At 44.1% G+C, this 22,948-nt stretch overlaps 1 protein-coding gene across 2 annotated transcripts in view; it reads left to right on the top strand.

The window, feature by feature from the left end:
* The window catches only part of LOC121268984 (sodium/hydrogen exchanger 9-like), a 368,207-nt gene that overhangs the window by 101,817 nt on the left and 243,442 nt on the right, over nt 1-22,948 (top strand). For both annotated transcript variants that reach the window (XM_041173300.1, XM_041173310.1), the window contains exons 5-6: nt 1,627-1,742; nt 4,779-4,884. In XM_041173300.1, coding sequence (XP_041029234.1) covers nt 1,627-1,742; nt 4,779-4,884 — 222 coding nt within the window. The remainder of the gene's footprint in view (nt 1-1,626; nt 1,743-4,778; nt 4,885-22,948) is intronic.

The raw sequence follows: 22,948 nt of genomic DNA on the forward strand, positions 1-22,948 counted from the left end.
AGAGACCAAACGTAAACTGGGCGACCGCTTTGCAGAACACCTGCGGTCTGTCCGCAAGAATGACCCAAACCTCCCTGTCGCTTGCCATTTCAACACTCCACCCTGCTCTCTTGCCCACATGTCTGTCCTTGGCTTGCTGCATTGTTCCAGTGAAGCCCAACGCAAACTGGAGGAACAACACCTCATCTTCCGACTAGGGACTTTACAGCCTTCCGGACTGAATATTGAATTCAACAACTTTAGGTCGTAAGCTCCCTCCCCCATCCCCACCCCCTTTCTGTTTCCTCCTTCCCTTTTTTTTCCAATAAATTATAAAGATTTTCCTTTTCCCACCTATTTCCATTATATAAAAAAAAACCCCACTAGAGCTATACCTTGAGTGCCCTACCATCCATTCTTAATTAGCACATTCGTTTAGATAATATCACCAACTTTAATTTTAACACCTATGTGTTCTATTGTACTATTGTCGTTGACATCTTTTGATGATCTGCTTCTATCACTGCTTGTTTGTCCCTACAACCACACCCCCCCCCTCCACCTCTTTGTCTCTCTATCTCTCTGCCCCCCACACACACACCTTAAACCAGCTTATATTTCAACTCTTTCTTAGACTTGAACGCAAGTTCTGTCGAAGGGTCATGAGGACTCGAAATGTCAACTCTATTCTTCTCCGCCGATGCTGCCAGACCTGCTGAGTTTTTCCAGGTAATTCTGTTTTTGTTATCAACTACACTACCCTCATCTACACACCTGGTCGTCACCTCAAAAGATTCAATCAAATTTGTTAGGCATGACCTCCCTCTGACAAAGCCATGCTGACTATCCCTGATCAAACCTTGCCTCTCCAAATGGAGATAGATGCTCTCCTTCAGAACTTTCTCCAATCCCTACCACTGATGTGAGACTCACTGGCCTGTAGTTCCCTAGCTTATCTCTACAACCCTTCCTAAATAGCGGAACCACATTAGCTGTTCTCCAGTCCTTTGGCACCTCCCCCATGGCCAGAGAGGAATTAAAAATTCGGGTCAGAGCCCCTGCGATCTCCTCCCTTGCCTCCCTCGGCAGTCGCAAATCATCCAGACCTGGAGATTTGTCCACTTTTAAGCCTCCTATACCTTGGCACTCCCTATATCAATTTGCTTAAGAACCTTGCAGTCTCTCTCCCTGAGTTCGATACGTTCATCCTCATTTTCTTGGGTGAAGACGGACGTGAATTATTCATTCAACACTCTGGCGATGTCCTCTGGTTCCACCCATAGATTGGCCCCTTGGTCCCTTATGGGTTCTACTCTTTCCCTGGTTATCCTCTTCTGAAGTTGTGAAAGGCACTATATAAATGCAGGTTTTTTTCTTCTGTTGATTCTTTTCTGCATCTTGCCAATTATTTATTTCCTTCCTATGAGAAGTACTATTTTGATAGCTGCAGGTGGGAAAGGCAACCTGTTCCGCAATATCTCTCTATAACTCTCCAGAGGTATGAGAGTGGGGATGGGGGGGTTGAATTAACTCATCTCCTGCAATTGCTTGGCTGAAACTGCCTTTAAGAAAAATTAGAAGCAGCAAAAAGACCATGGCTAGGATCCTATGTGGTTGTGCTCATACCATCTTTATTGTATTTTTCAGTGGCGTTATGTATGGCTTTGTCATGGCTATGATCAACCTTGGTCAACTAAGCAAGCATGACTTCTACTTCACTGACTGTTTATTCTTTGGAGCTCTGATTTCAGCCACTGACCCAGGTAAATATTGAAGGAAACGTTCCGTAACACACAACCACGTGTGCCAGAACACGCATATTACAGCCATTACGATTGTTGGAACTCATCACTACATCAGCATTCTAATTCCTAATTTTGATCGCTCAATCATCTGTCTTCAGATGCCTAGCCCTTAAGCCCTGCAATTCCCTCCCTCATGGTCTCTGCCCCTCCACTGCTCTTTTTCCTCCTATAAGTTGCTCCTCAAAACCTACCTCCCTAATTAAGCTTTTGTCACGTTTGTGGGTCAGTCAAATTTTGTTTGATGAATGCTCCTGTGAAGTGCCTTGGGACATTTTATTATGCTAAAGTTCTACATATGAACATATGAAATAGGAGCAGGAGCAGGTCATTTGGCCCTTTGAGCCTGCTCCTCCATTTTAATTTTGGAAAATTAAGATCAGTGCATCCACTATCTAAGTGGCCACTTCTTTTAAGACCCTAGGATGAAGCCCATCAGGACCTGGGGACTTGTCAGCCTTTAGTTCTAATAATTTTCTCAGTTCCCTTTCCCTGGTGATTGTAATTGTTTTATGTTCCTCCCTCTCTTTCACTTCTTGATTTTACAGTTATTTCTGGGATGTTATTTGTGCCTTCTCCAGTGAAGAAAGACCATATCTGTTCAATGCATCCACCATTTCCTTATTTCCCATTATTAATTCCACAGACTCACTCTCTGGAGGACCAACCCTCACTTTAGTTACTCTTTTACTTTTTAAATACCCATATAAAATTTTACTGTTTTTATATTTCTAACTAGCTTTCTATCATACTCTAATTTCTCCCTACTTAATTTTTTTAGTCTTCTTTGCTCATTTCTATATTCTGCTCAGTCTTCTGACCAGCCATGAATCTTTGCAGAATTGTATGTTTTTTTTCTTTCAATTTGATACTCTCTTTAACTTCCTTAGTTAGCTATGAATGATGCTTCCTTTCTCTAGAGTTTTTTTCTTTCTCACTGGAATGTATCTTTGCTGAGCGTTATGAAATTATTAAAATGCAAGGTATTTCCTTAAATGTCACCTTCCAATGCATCTCTACTGACCTATCCCTTAACTAGATTTCCCAGTTCACAATAGCCACCTATCGTCATACTTTTATAATTGCCTTTATATAAGGTTAAAACACTAGCCTTATACCCAGTCTTCTCTGCTTCAAACAGAATGCAAAATTCAATTATGTTATGATCACTGCTACCTAGGGGCTCCTTTACAATGATGTCATTAATTAATCCTGTCTCGTTACGCATGGCCAGATCTAGAATAGCCTGCTCTCTGATTGGATGTAGAATGTGCTGCTCTAAGAAATTGCTAAAAGCACTCTATGAATTCATCTTCCAAGCTACCTCTGCCAACCAGATTCATCCAATATTGATTAAAATTTTCCACAATTATTGCTGTATCCCTCTCACCAGCCCGCATTATTTCCTCATGTGCTATGTTAAAATGCAAGTTATTGTTAGGGTCGATTTCTTGAATGCCTGTTCCTTGGAAATCAGGCTTTTATAAGTAGCTGATTCTTAACTGGTGTTTCTCCTAGATTCTGAGATGTGGAGATGGGGTTTGGAGGTGGGGTGGGGGGGTGGAAGGAGAAGGTTGTGAGTTGTAAATTAAAAAGAGGAAGCCTCACTCAACATTTGGTGTTTAAAGCTCAGCATCAGAAAAACATAGCTGCTGCAAGTCCAACTCTTTCTGGTATATCTCCAGTCCTCCCAATTCAGCCTATACTGTAGTTGACTTGGCTGTTTTTAAAAAAAAAAGTGGAACCCTGCACACAGCAACATGTGATATACATGGAGTGCAGCCCATGTAGGAGCTATTTATCTGTAATAGTCATAAAACATGCAAGGTTTGGATACAGCTCTTCAACTCGTTGAGAATCTTGATGGAGGTAGGAGGTAAGGTTGAGTTTCCTGTCAAACCTGATACTGAAATTCAGAACCTGATATTGGAGAGGAGTGCATAATGGATTGATGTTTGAGGCCAGATGTTTGTTTTATTGTTGGTAAACTATAATAACTAAAAATAATTCACATATGACAGCTGTTTTCATTTTTCTTTATCTGGTTAACATTTAAGACATTTTTTAATAGCCCACTCTGAAACAAGAACAGGTTGGGAGGCAGACAACCTTCCAGCAGGTTCCAGGACTCATTGTTGAATGTTGAGGCCTATTGTATGGAGATGTGCTAGCTACAGAGCAGTGTGGGCATAAAGGGCCTTATACTCTAGCAGCTTCACCACGTGCATGGTTTGCCAAAGCTCCAGTTAGATTGCAAAAGGGTTCTGCGTGCAAGGTATGAGGGAGCATGGCGAGGGTACGAAAGTCTCTTGGTTGGGGGTGATGGGTGAGGTTTTGAGGGCCTGGCGTTCATCATTATAACTGGGCCGATGTCTCAGTGAGCCGAGACAGAGGTTCCAGCCTTCCGGCCATGCCATCCACCCACCTTGGTTCCTGCCTGCCCGCACCAGGCCCAACTCCATTCTGCCCCCACCTCCCTGGAACAAAAGTATGGTGGTCAGAGGGCTAATCCTTAACGGAGATGGATTAGAGAAGGCAGAATCTTTCCTGACTGCCAAAACCCATCTTCACAAAAATCTGCCCCCACCCCCAAGTCTATCCATAAAAGCAAATGGATTCCCCAATCTTGCCGCATCCCCTGCCCCACCCAGCCACCCACAATAGGAACTGTACGAGCAACCTGTGCTTATGTACTTCCTGCAGGACAATTTCTATCGAAGTGTCTCTCTGTCTATTTTGGATTGGAAGTGTCTATATTAATATTAATGACTATTGAATGCTGCTGCGAGAGTTGCCAAGCAACAGCAGCAATGTACTGATCAAAGGTTTGCAGAACCTGTGATGAAGTGACTATCACCACCCCAGGAAGCCTCAGACGGCTGCAGTTACCTGGGGCTTTGGGCCTGATTTGCAGTTCATGTTGTGTGTTGCAGCCTCCTCCTAATGTTTGAATAAAGTTTGCTCTGTTGTTTTTCTCCCCCCCTCCCCCCAACACAGTGACGGTGCTGGCCATCTTCCATGAGCTCGACGTGGACACACAACTCTATACGCTGCTGTTTGGGGAGAGTGTTCTGAATGATGCAGTCGCCATCGTCCTGACTTAGTAAGCACACGGAGGCCAAATCAAAGCTGCTTTTTAAATTGGTTGATGTCACCTGGGGTGTGTTGAGAGCAAGGTGCTGTACTTCAGAGAGAGAGAGAGAGAGAAGATTTAGACTCCCCACCCGTGACCCTTCCCCCCCACCCCCAACCACCACCACATCAAAGCCTAAAGCTATGTTTTAATAAAAGTGAATATTGCTTCTAAATTAGAAATTCTAGATATGTAGATATCGTTCCGTGTTTTCTATCATCCTAGATAACCTCCTGGTGGATGGTTGTGTAATATATTCCCCTTTTAGATTAATAAATCACCTTGCAGGAAGAACAGTTTTTCTACCTTGAATAATTATAATTTACAGCCAGCAGTCTACATTTGTATCTCATGTTTTTCTTTCTTTTGGCTGTTTGCTTTTGAACAATTTTGTCTAGTGCACAAACTGACAGAGTCGCATACACGGTAAAGATTTAGATCCAACAATTGCTGTTGCTGCTATTAGTGGGTGAATATGTGATACAATCCCTTGTCCATTATTTTAGCAGAGACATTGCCTGTTTAGCATTATAGTTATATTTGTACTAAAATAGTAGAGAGATGTACACCACACAATGGCCCGAATTTTCAGGGTTGCGGGGGCTCGGTCCCCGCCATCCGAAGAGTCAGCGGGGAACACATCTCACCGACTTCAGCAGCCCCCGTGCCATATTATGCTATAATGAGCATTGATTGACGTAAGGCATGACTTCTGCCCTTCACTCAGGAGGAAGTTCCCGCCTTGGAGAGTTGTTGTCCAATCAGATTAGCCGGCGGCTCTCCAGTCCTTCCAGTCATAGCACTGCAGTGGCTGGAAGAGGTACTGCAGGGAGCAGACTGGCGACCTGGGACTCGGTGGACAATTAAATGGCAGGGGTCCCAGGGCATGGAGGGTAAGGAACATCTTTGGTGGGGGAGGCGGTGGTGGTGGGTACGATCAGAAATTCAGGGGATAGGCCAGTGGGGAGAGAAGTCTGGAGCTCACTGGGCCTTAAGGGGAGGTGCCCCCAGTCAAAAGAGGGCTTCTGATGGAGGCAGCAGCACCACCCCCCTCCCCAAAATCCGACTATCTTTATTCCGGGCCTTCCTGCCCTCACCCCCCCACCCCTGAGCTGTCATTCGCCCACCAGCCTAAAAATTGAGGCTGGGCAGGAAACGGCACTTAATTGGTCATTAAGTGGCCACTAAGGGCCTCAATTAGATAAAGGGCAGGCTTCTCATCCGAAGGTCCTGCCCGCCCCAGCATAAAAATTACTCCAAGGCCGGGCTGCACAGGAACCCAGAGGGAATCTTTGTACATGCAATTTCACACCCTCCCCAACCCCCCCTGCCCACCCCAGCCCCCACCCACCCCCACCTCAGAACCCACCAGGGGTGGGGGCTGGAGGAGCGTAAAATTCTGGCCAATGTTTCATGTATTCACCTGATGATAGTGCATCAGTAATTTGAAAGTTTTTATCTCAAAGTTTCAAATAGCAACCACTATTTCCAAATAAAGTAGTACATGGTGATTGGGACAAGAGGGAATTAGAATTTTCCAAGGTGCAGTTACTGATGTGGAAAGCTGTTTGGCCCACCTTACATTATTCCTCCCAAAAGATCCTAAAGCCCCCTATTGTAACATTGGTTATTAAATGATTCCAGGCTTTTACTTTATTTGGAAATTCATTCCACGCATCGAGTACTCTTGTAAAATGAGGAATCTTTTCCTAATATTGAACCTAGAATAACATTTTACTAGTTTGAAACTTGTCCAACTCTCAAACTGTTATATGAACAAAGAGCAGGAGTAGGCCATTCAGCCCCTCGAGCCTGCTCCACCATTTACTAAGATCCTGGCTGATCTGATAGTAACCTCAAATCTGCATCCTACCTACTCCCAATAATGTATCACCCCCCTGCTTACCAAGAATCTATCCACCTCTGCCTCAAAAAAATATTCAGACTCTGCTTCCACAACCTTTACAGGAAGAGAATTCCAAAGACCTTCTAAGTGAAAAAATTTCACCTCATCCCTTTTAAATGGGTGACCCCTTATTTTTAAAATGACCTCTAGTTCTAGGTTTTCCCACAAGAGGAAACATCCTCTCCACATCCACCCTGTCAAGACCCCTCAAGTTCAAATATGTTATCTTAATGTTTCAGATTTATTTTTCCCATCACATAAAACTCTAAAAATTCACATCTCTGCTGTAGGCTATTCCTACCACCTGGGTTCGGAGGTTTACTCTGGATATCAATGACCCAAAACTTGAAACTTCGCCCTAAACAACTGCACTTTATTATTTTGTTTCTGTTACAGACAGTTCAATAATATTTATACCAGTGATTACTCACCCCCCTGCTTTAGTTGCTTGGATTCCCCAGGAAACACACAGGTTTGGGTGGTCAATCTGTCCTTACCCGTTCTCTGTTCAGATAGCTGACCAGACTATCCCTTTTCTACATTGGACATTGGAGAGACCAAACGCAGACTGGGTGACCGCTTTGCAGAACACACTCGGTCTGTCCGTAAGCATGACCCAGACCTCCCTGTCATTTGCCATTTCAACACTCCACCCTGCTCTCATGCCCACATGTGCGTCCTTGGCCTGCTGCATTGTTCCAGTGAAGCTCAACGCAAACTGGAGGAACAGCACCTCATCTTCCGACTAGGCACTTTACAGCCTTCCGGACTGAATATTGAGTTCAACAATTTTAGATCATGAACTTTCTCCTCCATCCCCACCCCCTTTCCTATCCCCCTTTTTTCCAATAATTTATATAGATTTTTCTTTTCCCACCTATTTCCATTATTTTTAAATGCATTTCCATCCATTGTTTTATCTTTGCCTTTTAGCCTATTTCGATCCCTTCCCCCCACCCCACCCCCACTAGGACTATCTGTAACTTTATTATCACATTCCTTAGATAATATCACCAGCTTCAACACCTCTTTGTCTTTTTGTCTGTGACATCTTTTGGTTATCTCCATCTATCACTGGCCCTCTATCCAACTCTACTTGTCCCACCCCTACTTGAACCAGCTTATATTTCACCTCTTTTCTGTTTTTCCTTAGTTCTGTTGAAGAGTCATATGGACTCGAAACATTAACTGTGTTCCTCTCCACAGACTGTCAGACTTGCTGAGTTTTTTCAGGTATTTTTGTTTTTTTTTGGATTTCCAGCATCCGCAGTTTTTTGCTTTTATCCCCTTTCTTTGGCTGCAGCGATAACCTCAAGCTTAATGGATACTCTGCTTAAATAGGCCTCTGCTTCCTGCCCTGTCATGTACACGCTTTCTGATTGGCTCCTTTCTCTGATAGCGACGGTCCATGATTGGCTCATTTTCACCCCCCCGCCCCCCCGCAGCCCTCCCTAGAACAGGAAGGTCCCGATAGCAAGTTTGGCCAGTCTTCTCCCTGATTTGCTTGCATCAGTTCCTCCCCCATCTGTCCCCGGTTCCACCAAGCAATGATTACGTAAGGGTGATTACAAACTGCCGAATTTCTACTTACTCTATCATATTCTCAACAAGCAGCAATCATCAGTTGCATTACATTAAGGCGTTACCTTTTGATCTTAATTTGTGTTTGAAGCAAGCAACTTTACACAATATCTTTAATTAAAAAGATCACAAACTGGGGGGAAAAAAAACAATTATTGCCTGGCCTTTAACAAGTCACCTTCTTAATATTAGCAGAGGGCCATAAACATAGCATAACGATTCTCTGATAACGCATTTGCAGAAGTTAACCTTACAATTACTATTTAACATTATTTATAAGCTTAGATTTTCCCTGTAACTATAAAAAGTTTCCACAATAAGCATCCTTTTATTATATTTAGAATGCAGCAGCTGCCCACATTGCCACCAACTTTCCAGGCTGAAAAAGCCCAGGTTTCACCAGTTTTCCCTCATGACTCAGATCCTTGATATAACGGTACAACCTCATGGCTTTTCTTTGCATTGCCTCCTGTGCTTGAAGATCGCTCTCTTTCTTGATGACCTGAACTGGATGCAGTACTCAAAATGTGGCCTGACCAGAAAAGTATAAACTTTGATTACTACTTCCCATTATGTATATTCTATTGGTTTGACTCTGTTCTTCAATATTTTATTGGTTTTGTCGATAACATCTCTAAGTTGGTTGGATGTGTTGAGTGTCAAGTCCATTAAGATGCCTTTATCTTCAATCTTCACCATTTCAAACACTGTTCGTGGAGTATTGGTGTCACTTACTTGTCCTTCCTATGCATGCAGTATTTTGCTTTTATCTGCAATAAATTTCACCATTTAATGTCCTGACCACCTAATTAATCCAACTCACTCTATAATTTCTGAGCTACCTCCTCCAATTCCACAGCACCTCCCAGTTTGGTGGTATTTGCAAACTTGATCCTTTTGTATTGAATTTGTGAATCCAGATCATTTCATTTAAATTAGAAATGGTTATGGTCCCAACACCAAGCCCTGAGGCACTGCAATCGATGCAGCCCTGCAGCTTGTCGTAACTCCTTCAACAAATGCCCATTGCTTTCCACCCTTTAGCCTGTTTCTTATCCATTTCCAAGATATAACACTGCATCTCCACACGCTTTGAGTTTAATTAAGAACCTTTCATGTGAAACTTGAAGTAGTTTCAAGTAGTAGTTTTGAAATTGAGGTGAGAAATGAAGAAGAAAGAACATAAGGATAGGAGCAGAAGGAGGCCAGTCTGCTCAAGCTTTCACAACCCATATGAGTTGTCACTTCCTCGGAGTAGTCAAGGAGAGGTTTTCCCTTTCTGAATCCATGCCAATGCTGTTTATGATTATACATTAAGTTTCCTATGTTAACTAGAATCTGTTACTTTACATGGAGTAGAAATATGGCCTGCTCTTTCTGGGTTTGATTGATTCATCAGCCATCACATGGGCATCACATTAACCTGTCTCCAGTTGGAATCTCCCAAGTGCCCATTGACTCCACCTTGATGATTGTTGCTGCTGATGTGGATCTGCCTGGGGACAAGGGGTGGGAAAGATGAGAGGAAAGTGGTGGGGGAAACATAAGGGCGAAGCCGAGGTCCTTTCCCCAGGGTTGATGGAGCCTACATCACAAGATGAGTCAGCCTTAGTTTGCAAGCACACCTATGTTCTAGCAGTGAGCTTGAGCAATTTTGCCAGATATATAAACATAGATTTTCACCACTTTTCTTGATATTGAGAACTAACAAATACCAAACAAATGGTTAAAAGAGTAAATTGCATTGTTTTAAAAATCTCAGTTTGTTGATATCCATGCGGAATGGGAATCTTATCTTCTGAAGTTGCTGGGAAAGGTCCCTTTCTATTTTTGTGTAAACTGTTCATATCCCAGTCAGAATGAAGGAGGAGAGCAGGCAGGCAGTTTTAATCCCCAGAAACAGAGGGGCTGGGGACAGGTCAGAATTTGAACTTCTTAAGAATCTAGAACTTGATCTCAGCCAGCCTCTAGCCTGCTCTTTCTGGGTTTAGCAGAGATGCAGCAAGGAACGAGCAGCCAACCCACTCGCAGGAGTTAAAACTCCACAGTATGAAGGAGAAACCCAGATCCAGGTTTCTGTCCAAAACTGCACACTCCTGTCAATATCAGGAATGATGTGTTTTAAACTCAGCAGTATTACAAAAAACCAAAGGCTTATTGCTGCAAGCTCCTCTTTTTTTTCTCTCTCGACTTTTTTTCTATTAGCATTTTGAGCTCCCTTGGGGTAAGGGATTTCAGTCCTGGGAAATGCAACTTGTGCTCTCTGGTTGAGTTAGTCATGGATTACAATTCTAGAAAATGAGATGCACAGATGGAAACTCCTGCGGGATTGTGGATAATTTCTCATTCAACTCTGTTGTTTGGGAAAATTATTTCAATAAGAGAAATGTGGCTCAGAATAAAGGCTGAGTTAACTGTGCAGACTGGAAACTGATGCCTGGATCATGGCGCACAGTCAGCAGGGAATTGACATCAAGCTGGAAAGGACAAAATGGGGTGACAGCTCCTTCTACTTTGCAACTACAATGGTTCTTGGTGGTACTCAGCTCTTCCTAACCTGGTATTTGGCCTGAACCCACACCATAATACTTCCACAATACCTTAGGCAGTAATGTCCCTTCACTGGTAGATTCATTTAAAAAACGTAAAGATGGCTGAGTTGGGGAACCGACAATTTCCCACTGATGCAACTGGTGCAGCTTCTGCCTTCCTGGTGAGGGTATGTTGGGGCACAGTAGATGCGACATTTACATATAAACTAACCTGTGCTCTAGGATGTGTTTGCTGCTGATCCAGGATGTGCTTGCTGCTGACACTCGGTGCTAAAAGTAGAGGTGTTACACTCGGCACTCAACTCCAGTCCTCATAATGGAGGGAGCAAAATTATTGTTGAAGGAAATTTTGCTTGTGATCTACAAGTGAACAAAATGAACAAAAAATCTCTATCCTGATGTGGATACATAAACTCTGCCAAAAGGATATATGTAAATGCCAATTAATTCCAATGCTGCCATTAATAAGTTTAATGGTCACACCAACTTGTGTTGATTTTTTTTTCCTTTGTAGATAGCAGCAACTTCTCACCACCAAAAACAAGTGTAGTAAATCTAAAAATATTATCAAATGTTCAGAAGATCTGTCCCTTCTTTAATTGTAAAATGTTTGAAGTCCTTATTTGTCTATTCCAACGTTCCTTAATTCTTGTTTGTGCTTCAAGGCAAAGATGACCATGTTCATCCTCTAGGGTGTTTGTTCGGGTTCCGGTGGGTACATAGGTGACTATTAAGGCTGATCTGCACCCGGAAGGTTCTGCTGTAAATAGGACAGGATATCGCAGATGATTAAGTTTTGGGCAAGCTGCTGACTTGGGATTTCCTCTTCATGCCTCTGATATGTATTCGATATCGAAGGAGGCATTACCATTTTTTACTGGGTTGCACCATGTGTGGCGATCAGCGGCGAGCTTCTCAAAGTCGATATCAAAACTCGGAAATGAAGGCTTCAGAGTGTCCTTTGCCTGCCATGTGAGCTCAACACAGACTCAAGCTCCCCATAGAACATTCACTTGGATAAGTGAGTGTCAGACACTCTGGCTACATGACCAGCAGCACTCAGTTGTGACTGTCTCAATACGGTGCGGATGCTTGGCAAGCCAGCTTGGGTGAGCATCTCAGTGTCTGGTATTTTGTCCTGCCACCTGGTCTTCAGAAGCTTCCTGAGGCAGCTCAAGTGCAAGCGGTTAAGCTTCTTGGAATAATGCTGGTTCACAGTCCAAGTCTTGCCTGTGAACAGCAGAGTGGGCAGGGCTCTTGCTCTATAGATTTTGAGTTTGATGGTTAGACTTGCTCCGCTTCATTCCAATACTGATAATGTTCAAAGTCTATCAAAGGCTACATTTGCTTGGGCAATTCTTGCAATTGCGCATTATCGATATAGACAACTCAAAAAACTCATCCACTGTTGACAGATTCTGGTCATGGACTTAGGCTTTCCAGGTGCAGGCTGGTACATTACTTCAGTTTTCTTCATGTTGATAGTAAGGCCGAAGTTGTCGCGTGCATTAGGGAACAAGTTCATGCTACGTTACATGTCCGGCTCTGAACCGGCAGCTGGTTCACAGTCATTGATAAACAAAAAATTGTGAAGGTTGCTCTTTGAGACTTGGTCTGTAGCTGGAGTTGCTTCAGATTGAGCAGTTTCTTGTCCATGCGATATCTGATTTTGATGCCAGGATGACCATCATGGAATGCCTCCAAAAGGAAGGTGAAGAAAAACATGCTGAAGAGGGTTGGCCCTAGCATGCCGCCCTGTTTAACTCCATTAGTGTCTGGGAATGGGTCAGAAGACTCTCAATCATCCAGGCCACATGCGAGCATGTCATCATAGAATTCTTGAACCATTGTGATGAATTTCTCAGGCAGCTGAATTTCGCCAATGCCTTCCAAAGGCCCTCACAGCTGGCTGTGTCAAAGGCCTTGGTCAGGTCAACAAACGTGTTGTAGAGGACCATGTTCTACGCATGGCAGTTCTCGTGGAGCTATCTAGCTCGAACACCATGGGCAGGAATTTTCACATGGCAGGGTTTCCCGCCCTGTCACCCGAAGAGACAGCAGGGAACACGTTCCCACCAATCACAGCAGCCCAAAGCCACTTAACACTCTGAGGGGTGTTAATTGGCTGGAGACAGGGTTCCCCCCCCACCCCCCACCCAGCTTGTATGGAAATGCCACCTCAGAGAGCTGCTATTCAGTCAGATTGTAGACCCAGCACTGCCATTGGCAGCAGTGGCCAGGACTGAGACTACAAGTAGTCTCCAGATTCTACTTCCCAAAGTTCAGGACCAGGCATATGCAGAGGATGTCACGGCAGGGAAGGGAGATGAAGTCCGGGGGTTTGGGGGAAGGTGGTGAGAGAAGGGGGTTGTGGAGGGCTTGATGAGGAATCCAGGCAGGGAGGGAGCAGACCTTGAGGGGAGGTGGTGTCCATGTGAGTCACTTGCCACCCTGCCTCAATTTTTTAGCTGGCAGGAGGAGTTCGGGGCGAGGGTGAGGATGGGGGAAGCCCGTCAAAGTCACCCTGTTTGGCTTTTGGGTGGGAAAGGGGCACCTCCCTCAAGGGCCTGCTTTCCACATTCAGCCTCCCCTCCCCTTCCAGGTCTGCTCCCTGCAGGGGCTCCCTCCCTGCCTGGATTTTCCATCAAGATCTCCACACACCTCGTCTCCCCTCCCCTCCCTGCCATGGCACCTCTCTGCCTAGTCCTAAACTTGGATGATACTAGTAGCCTCAGTCCTGGCCACTGCTGCTGATGGCACTGCTGGGTCTACAATCTGATTGGCCAGCAGCTATCAGTGAGGGAGGGTCATCAAGAGAGCAGTCAATGGCAACCTGTGGCAGTCTGTTGATTATTTCTTAATTGATGGATGAAGGCCAATTTGGGTTTTTTTTTGTGAGCCCCTGAGCAACTGCTAGCTAAAAAAAATTGAGGCAGGGTGGCAAGTGACCCTTAAGCGGCCAATAATTGGCTACTTAAGGGTCTTAATTGGGGCAAGGGTGTTGTTCCATTGGCACAGAGCATTACTGACGAACCAGTCGGCTGGGACCTATTGACAGATTTCAGAGCGGCGTAGAATCTCTTCCAGTCTGTATATGACTGAAGTTTGTCTGGTTTGTGATTCAGCTAAGTGTCTTGCATCTCCCTGAGCTTGCATTGCACAGTCTTGTGGATGATGTGCCTCCTCCAGTAGTTTCTAAATTAACTCATTGTTTTCATCGAACCAATCTTGAAGCTCACAAGAGGTAAGGCCAAGGGCCTCTAGAGCAGTGGAGTACACTATAATCCCTGAAGATCACCCAGTCATCCTCAAAGTAGTAAGTGCTCATTTTCGCTGAACATTGGTGACTCTCGAGTTTCTCAGATTACTTCATCGCTGCCTGTTTGACATTTAGGTGTTTATCGAATATGTTGTGATTGATGATAAGTTGAAGGATGTGGTGAAAAGTTGAGAGATGTGAGAAAATGAAGTGAGCAGAATGATGAGTTCGTTTTGTTCCAATTTTGATCATTAATTGATTCCTGGCACATTTGAGCCAAATCTAGACTGTCAACGCTGCATTTTATTTAAAAATAAAATCTGCATCAGATGCTCATGAGAATGCTCTGTAGTAAAAAGATGAATCTGATCATATTTATTTAAATGGAATCGGTTTTCAACGGGACTCTTGTGTTGGGTTAGTTCCCAAATACACACATATTTGGAGAAGCTATCTTTTGGTTTGGGATGTACAAGTGGTAGAGGAAACTTGCACCATGCTTATCATATTGATGTCATTTGAAGGTAACACATCAATACATTTTGGTATAATTAGTACTTTTATAAATAAACAGGGGGAAGCATATGCCAAAAGTTTTTTTTCTTGAAGGTAGAGGTCTTTTTTTAAGACTGATTTGATTGATTCATTTTACAAAGAAAATGACCAGGAGCTGAACTGAGCCCAAATAAGGGTTTGCTGGGGCGGTGTGATTAGGCCCATTTAGAGGACAAAATTTCAAATAAGTTGTCGCCCATTAATTAGACAGATTGTTCATAACGTTGTTAATTATCTTGGCAACTCCTCCACCCAAAAAGGTTTGTTTCCCATTCTAAATGATTCTCCTAGAGTCATGTCTTTTGGCTGCATTCTAATGGTAGAGGTGACCCTTTTCTGTTTGGTCAGTCTTGTCAATTGAAGAAACACACAACCAAGTATGAGTTTCTGAACAAAGCTGCTGAGAAATTCACCTAAGTGGGGGTTCTGTTTCCTTCATGGGGAGTATACAGAGACGCATACAACTTGCTTAAACCCAGGGAGCTTTGTTTCAGGTTGGCAGAGGCAAGGCTTAGGGTCCCCTGTTAATATGCAGGAATACTGTTGAAGTTCAGTCAGCCAAAGCTGCATAGAATGCCAATGCACAGCATTGAAAAGCTCCCAGCTTCTAGTCCAGTTCAGACTACTGCGTCCTTGAGACAGTGGCTATCAGAATCTACAGTTAAATGGAAAGAATCCAGCCCTCAATGATGAATCTACTTTTTCAAATCATGTTAATGAGCCAGACTCCAGGTCAGTTATCAACAGTAACCTGGAGTGTTGCAGATCTAACATGGCTCAGATATTGAATTTACTAAGTCTAATAAAGAAGGTTATCTTGGTTCTGATTTGCCATTATCAAGTGCTATTTTGGGAACCACCTTTAGCCCAAAAAGACTCTGCCTAGCTAGGGCCTCCTCTTTCTCAGAAGGATGGTTACTGGACATTTACAACTGATGGGTATGAATTTCATGGGTCAGTAACTCCACATGACCAGCATGGAAAGTACATGAATAAAATATGTAATGCATTGCCAGCATTTTTTTATATTCCTTCATGGGAGGTGGGCATCGCTGGCTGGCAAGGTCAGCATTTATTGCCCATCCCTAATTGCCCTTGAAATGAGTGGCCTGCCAGGCCATTTCAGAGGTAGTTAAGAGTCAACCACATTTCTGTGGGTCTGGAGTTACATGTAGGTCAGACCAGGTACAGATGGCAGATTTCCTCCTTTAAAGGACTTTAGTGAACCAAATGGATTTTTACAACAATCAATGATAATTTCATGGTTACCATTGCTGAGACTAACTTTATATTCCAGATTAATTAAATTCCAACAACTGCTGTAGTGGGATTTGAACCCATGTCCTTAGGGCATTAGCCTGGGCCTCTGGTTTATTAGTTCAGTGACATCACCACTACGCCATTATTCTTCATTTTAATTCTGAAGTTTTATTCTGCTGGAGTTCCTAAAACTTCTTTCTTTAATGCCCCTCTGTTCCCTCATTCCAGATTCAACCAGGGTGCTTCGAGTGAAATGATCTTCCAACAGTTATTGTGTCTTTCAAACATGCCCTCAACATTTAGATTTGTTCTATGTAACTTCTAGAAATGGAAACAGCTGACAGTGTTAAAATATATGTGTTTGTTTGATATTGCCAGGCAGGAACACATTGTAATCAAGTTTTTGCTGTTATCTGGGATCTCCTAGTTAATACCCAACATTAGCTAATCAGTCTGTCAGCTCACCATGGCTCCCTCCAAAGAAACACTAAGAAATGACAATTGCTCTTGAGTGTTTACTGAGGTTTCAGCACTTTTATTTCAACATGTGGAGCACTGACTTACAATGAATATCCCAACTCCTCTATTATGGTAGAACACTGGTACAGGCTAACTTGATCAGCAACAGTGTACTGGCTGTTGCAGTGGAAACAAATTCTGAAGCCTGTTTTATTGTAACAAAGAATTGCCATGGAAGCCATCCAAACTTCTAATTATGGTGGTGAACATAAGGGCATCTGGGATGTGTTTTTACTTTATTAACCAATGCACAAATGTGAGTGTTCTGAAACTTCTCTGCATTTTAATCGAATGAGGTGAAGTTGTTATGTTTTAATAGGCAAATGCTTAAGATTGGCTCCTTTTATTGAAATAGCTAAAGCATATCCCAGTTGCCAACTCATAGGCCCATCTTACCCTGGCTCAACAACTCCACCAATATGAGCGCTGTAGCTTTTTACACTATGAAGTGTAATGATTGAGAGATCATTGGCTGCTCTATTAATGGAAAAGTACCTTTATGTAACTCCTAGATCAGGGCAAGTGAAGTGTGTCTGATGGTTTGCATTGTCAGCAATTTTGGACAGGACAGGAACACGCACAATATATTTCTACAAATAAACAGAACAGTATGAAACATGATTAGAGAAATATTTTGTCTTAACGTTGTTTACCCTAATCCGCACCAAGTCCCGCTCACCCATCAGTCATGTGCTTACTGACCAACATTGGCTCTCAGACCTGCAATTTAAAATTCTTATCCTGGTATTCAGATCCCTTCATAATTTTACCCCTTCCTACATCTGAAAACTTCCCCAGCTCTACAATGCTTGAAGAACTCTGCATTCCTTGAAACTCAGCCTTTCATGCATCTCTCATTCCTTTTGCCTCACCATTGCTGGCCATGTCTTCAGCTGTCTAGGTGCTGGAATTTCTTCCCTAAATCTCTTCTCTTCTGTCTCATTCTTTTAAGACCCTCCTTAAAACTTACCCCTTTGACCAAGCTTTTACCTCGCCACCCACCCCTGATACCTTCTTTGGCTAGGTGTCAATTTTTGCCTGATGATACTCCTGTGCAGTGCTTTGAGACTTTTTTCTTTGTTAAAAGTGTTGCATTAGTGCTAGCTGTTATTCTGTAACTCGAACTACCTAGCTCTTGAATCAGTCTGAGATAGCCCCTGAAGGGTAGGAATGCACAACACCGATAATTCACAACAAAATGCAAAATAATCAGGGACAGTTCAAGGGCGATGTATGTGATTCAGTATGGTCTACAGATTATAAGCTTAAAAAATACTGAAGTGTTGCCTGATAGAAATTGATTTTCTAAAGAGAGACATTGGCTGCATCCATATCATTGACTGCTATTGGCAATCAGATATAAAAAGAGTTATGTAGGAGTGGGGGTGGATGGTTTATGTGGAGACATGCACACACATGATTAGGAGAGCATGACAAAACTGTTAGTAGAATTGTCTATTAGAGTTTCTGAAATTAGCTGCACTAAGCAAATATTTAGCTAATGTTGGCACATGTTAATAAACACAGTATGAACTATCTGCTGGGAGTCATTTTCACATATCTAATTGTTGAAAAAAATGCCCTACCTTGAATTTTTGCTTGAGGCTTTTTAATTTTATACTCACAACCTCGAGTTCTATGTTGACAGTCTGATTTAAATGGGCTGCTAGTACATAGCTAGTACGTTAACTATGTTGTTCAGCATTTTAAACAGCTGCCTCATGTCCACTTGCGATGTTTGTTTCACAATTTCCTTTCTGTGAATCTCTTCTTAACTTCAGCTGTTACATCCTGCAGTCATCCTTGTTGCTCTTCTCTCAATTCCTTCCATTGCATCAATGCTTTCTGAAGCTAAACCACCCAAAATATTCCTTCGTTGATTGCCTGAGAATTGAAAATCAAATTTGGGTCACATTTGGTGCAAGGCATCCTCAGGAGGCAAGTCTTTTAACTGCAGTAAATAAAACAAATTCAAAACCTGTTGTGGGGCTGCTACTACAAATTGCTGTTGAGTGAGTAATTTTAAAGGAGAATAAAATAACCCCTGCTCCTGTCAGGCACTTTCCATTGTTGCTTATTGTTACATGAGGAGAAATTGTTTCTAACCCACGTTATTTTTTCAAATGGAGAAATTGCTGAAGCACAGAACATCTGATAGACACACAAATGTTATGCACCTCACTCCAAGCGTCCTTGCTATCACAGCCTATGCATTAGACAGATGATTTTTTTTGTATTAAAGGTATTTCACTCTTTCTAGTTTAGTCTCATTGAAATCATCGGAGAAGCTGAATCCCACAATGTTGTTGAGAACTTATTTTCCTCCTCTGTAAATGGAAAGAACCCACATATCTAATGTTTGACTTTATAAAGCGACACATCCATTGAAATTCAGCGCCTGGATATTTGTCTTTTTTTTGCCTGTCTTCATTTCCCAGCAATCTGTTTCCCTAGAATTGGACGTCTGCCTATGATTTCTATCAAGATTTCTGTTTCACGTGAGCTCTGTCTAGTTTCTTATCAAAGAGTCAGAACTGGCAGCCAGGTTCCAAGGAAATTAAAACTTGACCTACTTTAAGAAAAAGGTTAAAGAAAAGGATCAGAGAAACCTAAGGGATTTTATTTAAAAAAAAAATCTAAGCTGTCAGTTCATTCTCATTGAATCCATGCACGTCTGCTTTATGTTGTCATATTGATGCATTCTTACTTGTTCATTTTGCGCAAGAAACGTGCTTGGCTTGCATGAAATTCAAGAAAAATTGTAGTTCGGTGAACCGCCTGAAATCCTCAGGGCTGGATTTCCCCCTCAGTGCATGAAGTGCGGCAGTTGGCGTGAAAAATGGAGTTTTACCCGCCGACAACAATGGCAGGTTTTCACGCCATTTTGTCGGCTTCCCAGGACTGCTCCATGGAAAATATGTTTCCCAAAGGGAAGAAGCATGCTGCTCCAAAATTCATTGACACCCCTCTGGAACACCTGCTGAACACAGTCGAGACCCAACACGATGGCCTCTACACCCCCACCCCCCCGCCGTGATGGCCAGAGGAGGTCCACTAACCTCACTACTGCAGCTTGGGAGGCAGTGGCAGTGGTGGTCAGTGCCCCAGCGCAGCACAGAAGTGGTCACTCACCCAGTGCAGAAAGAGGATGAATGATCTCATCTGTGCCATCAGGGTAAATCAGCCATCTCTTCACACTCAACTCTCTCACTCACAAGCGCATCACACATTCACAGGGATCTCGCACACTGCCAGCTCAAGGGACATCCCAGTTTACTCTCTCACACACCTTCACATCTCCTCCTGTGCTCATCTCCACGGAGCTTGCGTCCTCAACCTGTCCATGGCTCCACTCACCACCCACACGTGCCAGGCATCCTTATCTGTCCAGGCATGTGTCCTGCTCACACACTCCATCTGCCTTTTTGCAGGACAAGCTCACATGAAATCGCAGGGAGAGGTCCCAGACCGGGGGCTGGAATGCCAGAATTCAAGGTCCTCACTGTCTTCGAGAGCAGAGCCATCGTGCTGGCCAGCAAGGACGTCGACTGTGCCTGTGGCTGAGGTTGGCAGCAAACATCCATGTAAGGATCTTGCACTAGCTCATCCTCAGACAACGTTACTGAGAGTGCATTGTCCTGTTTGAGTTGCTTGCCATGCACTAATTATCTTTAAGTTCTTTCTTAGGCACCCCTGCCAAGCACCCGAGGCCCTCAACAAGCCAGGCCCTTGGCTCGAACCCTGATGACACCTCAGATGAGGAACCTGAGGGCAACACCATTGATGACCTGTCACAGCACTCCCCCACACCACTCTAGCGGTACAGGGACACACACCTTGGTGGGACCTAGTTCTAGAGCAGGCTCGGAGTCTCAAACTGGTGAGCACAACATACAATCTGGTCCACAGCAAGCGGAGGTGGAGACATCCAAGGTCGCCGGCATTTGGAGGATTGTTGGAGGCTAAGAATATGCGGAATCTGGGTCGGAAGCCGACCCTTCAGGTTCAGTCCTGAATCAGTTGGTGGAGCTGCAGCAACAATCATGGGAACATCAGGAAGGGATGTCAACTGCATTCCTCTGATTGCAACGGACGATGGAGGGAGTCCATCCACCTTCAGTCTGAGGTGATTACCAATGTGCTAAAGTCAACACTGGTAGGATGGTGTTTGCCATGGAGACCGTGGTCCAGGCCATAGTGCCTGCACTGCTGCAGGAGCAGCACTCCATCGCTGTAGCCATTGGTGGCATTCATCAGTGGCTACATGGGCGGGGGGCGGGGGGGTGCACCTTGATCTCACTCCTCAAGGAGTCAGCCACGGGCCCACATGCACCCATAGGGAGGAGGACCAGCAGCTGGACATCCAAGAGACTCCAGGACTATCCGTTACTCTTCTGTGACCCCAGCAGCTCCAGCTCCACAGGCCAAAGAGGGTGCACCTGCCCCAAAATAGGTCGGCACCCATAAGGCCCTGGCCCTCCAGAGGGCGCCCGCCAAAGGGATCACAGGCAACAGGGTGTAGTAGTCAGCAGGCTGCCTTCACCCCCACTGTGAATGTCAGGAAAGCACCCAAATATAGCGGTAGGATTAGAAAAGCTTAAAGAATTAGGAGCAGAAGGGTGACATGGGTGTTCACAACATGTAGATAATGTTCACAAATGTAAATAGAATCGTACCCATTTCACATCTCCTCTTGTGTACGCCTCCTTTTTATGATGAGATGTGTTGCTGTCAATCAGATGTGATGCCATGGTCCCTCTCTCCACATCACAGATGTTGCTATCATGGGCATCTTGTCTATGCAGTGTGTTTCCATATCACCACAGTGTGTGCCCCTTTTTCAGATCATTCTTGATGCCTTGACCTTAATGTTAAATGTGCTTGGGGAAAGAATCTCGTTTGCATGCTTTACAGGTTATGTCATATTTGTTCTTGGCTGTGTATGATTGAGGCAGAGGTATTCTCCTTTATCGTCTGCATTCTTGAAAGGTGAAGGTGTAATGTACAAAGAGAGATGTGTTAATGCATGGAGATGGGTCAAAAATTATGCAATTCCATGTGCTGTCTGTCATCTGGCAGGGTTTTCATGCTATGAACCCATACTCTGAGCTGCTGTGCGCTGCTATCTGCCAACCGTGTTTCTGACTTTTCGAGCATGCATCTGTTAAGTTCACCAATAAGTGGGAGGCCCTTGCCGCCTCAAGGTGCCGAAATTCTGCCCCTCTCAGCCATATTATTACCCTGGTGCTCGATCGTACAACCTTGATCGTTTCTCAAACAGTAATTGTCTGGGTTGCTTCACAATGTTGGGATGCAGCGCTGTGCATCCCACCATCAAAACACTCAGGAAGGCGAGTGATGCTAATTGCAAATGGTGATTTTTTTTTTGCGGTCAATAGAGCCTTTGAGCATGCTCTAAAAGTGCACATTGTAGCTTTAGATAATGTTGAGGGGGGCAATGGGATAGGAGCGAGGATGTACTGAAGCTGAAGCCTACTCTTTATTAGCAGTGACTCGTTACCTTGCTGGCCTCATGGTGTCTGAGCATTTTGGTGTTCATAAGAGCCAGGGTTGGCCATGAGGACACAATGTGTGTCTTAAAGAGGAGGCATTTTAATGCATTGCCTGCAAGTGATTGAATATTGTCATCTTCAGTTGGTCCACATGCACATTAAGATGAGGATGAAAGCAAGCTAGCATCCCTAACTGAAAGTGCTGGATGTTAATGTGTTGGATAAGAAAGTGACAGAGGATTGAGTCACTCTGATTCAATGCACACCCACGGAATGTCCTCGGCTGCCTTGGCCCAAGTGTCACCTATCAGTTTCACCATGGAGGTTATACAGAATGCGTTGTCCTGTCGCTGGAGGTGGATCTCCTTGTGGAGCTTTGTCAGATTGAAGGCATACAGCTACGACGCCACTGAGGATAGTGAAACAGCTCCTGGCTCTTATAGACTGCGGTTGCAACTGGGATGCTGGAGATAGGCTTGAAGAGACAAACCCTTCTGACATCTGATGCTGGAACTCCCTACTCCAGCTAGCACCTCATCTCAAAAAGGATACATGTTCCCAAGACAACTACATCCTTCAAAGGATCAGGACAATGTGACCCTGCTGTGTAACTATTCATCCTCATATTGAAGTGCATGGTTGAAATGAGAGGAATAGCAACACTGGAGTTCATGTTAGCCATGATGGAGGGCACTTGTCCAAGAGGATACTCGCTGCAACTCGTCATCCCCCTTGTGGAATCTGGTGGCTTTGAGGGCCTTACGCACATGCCCGCCTCATCTGGCCCGTGCTATGGCTTCTTCTCCCGCAGCCTTGGCTTCCTCCAACTCAACGCCCTTATCCCCTTCGATGTCCTCCTCATCGGAGGAGACTTGCACTGCCAGACCAA

This window comes from Carcharodon carcharias, chromosome 2 (assembly GCF_017639515.1).
Source record: "Carcharodon carcharias isolate sCarCar2 chromosome 2, sCarCar2.pri, whole genome shotgun sequence".
NCBI classification, from domain to species: Eukaryota; Metazoa; Chordata; class Chondrichthyes; order Lamniformes; family Lamnidae; genus Carcharodon; species Carcharodon carcharias.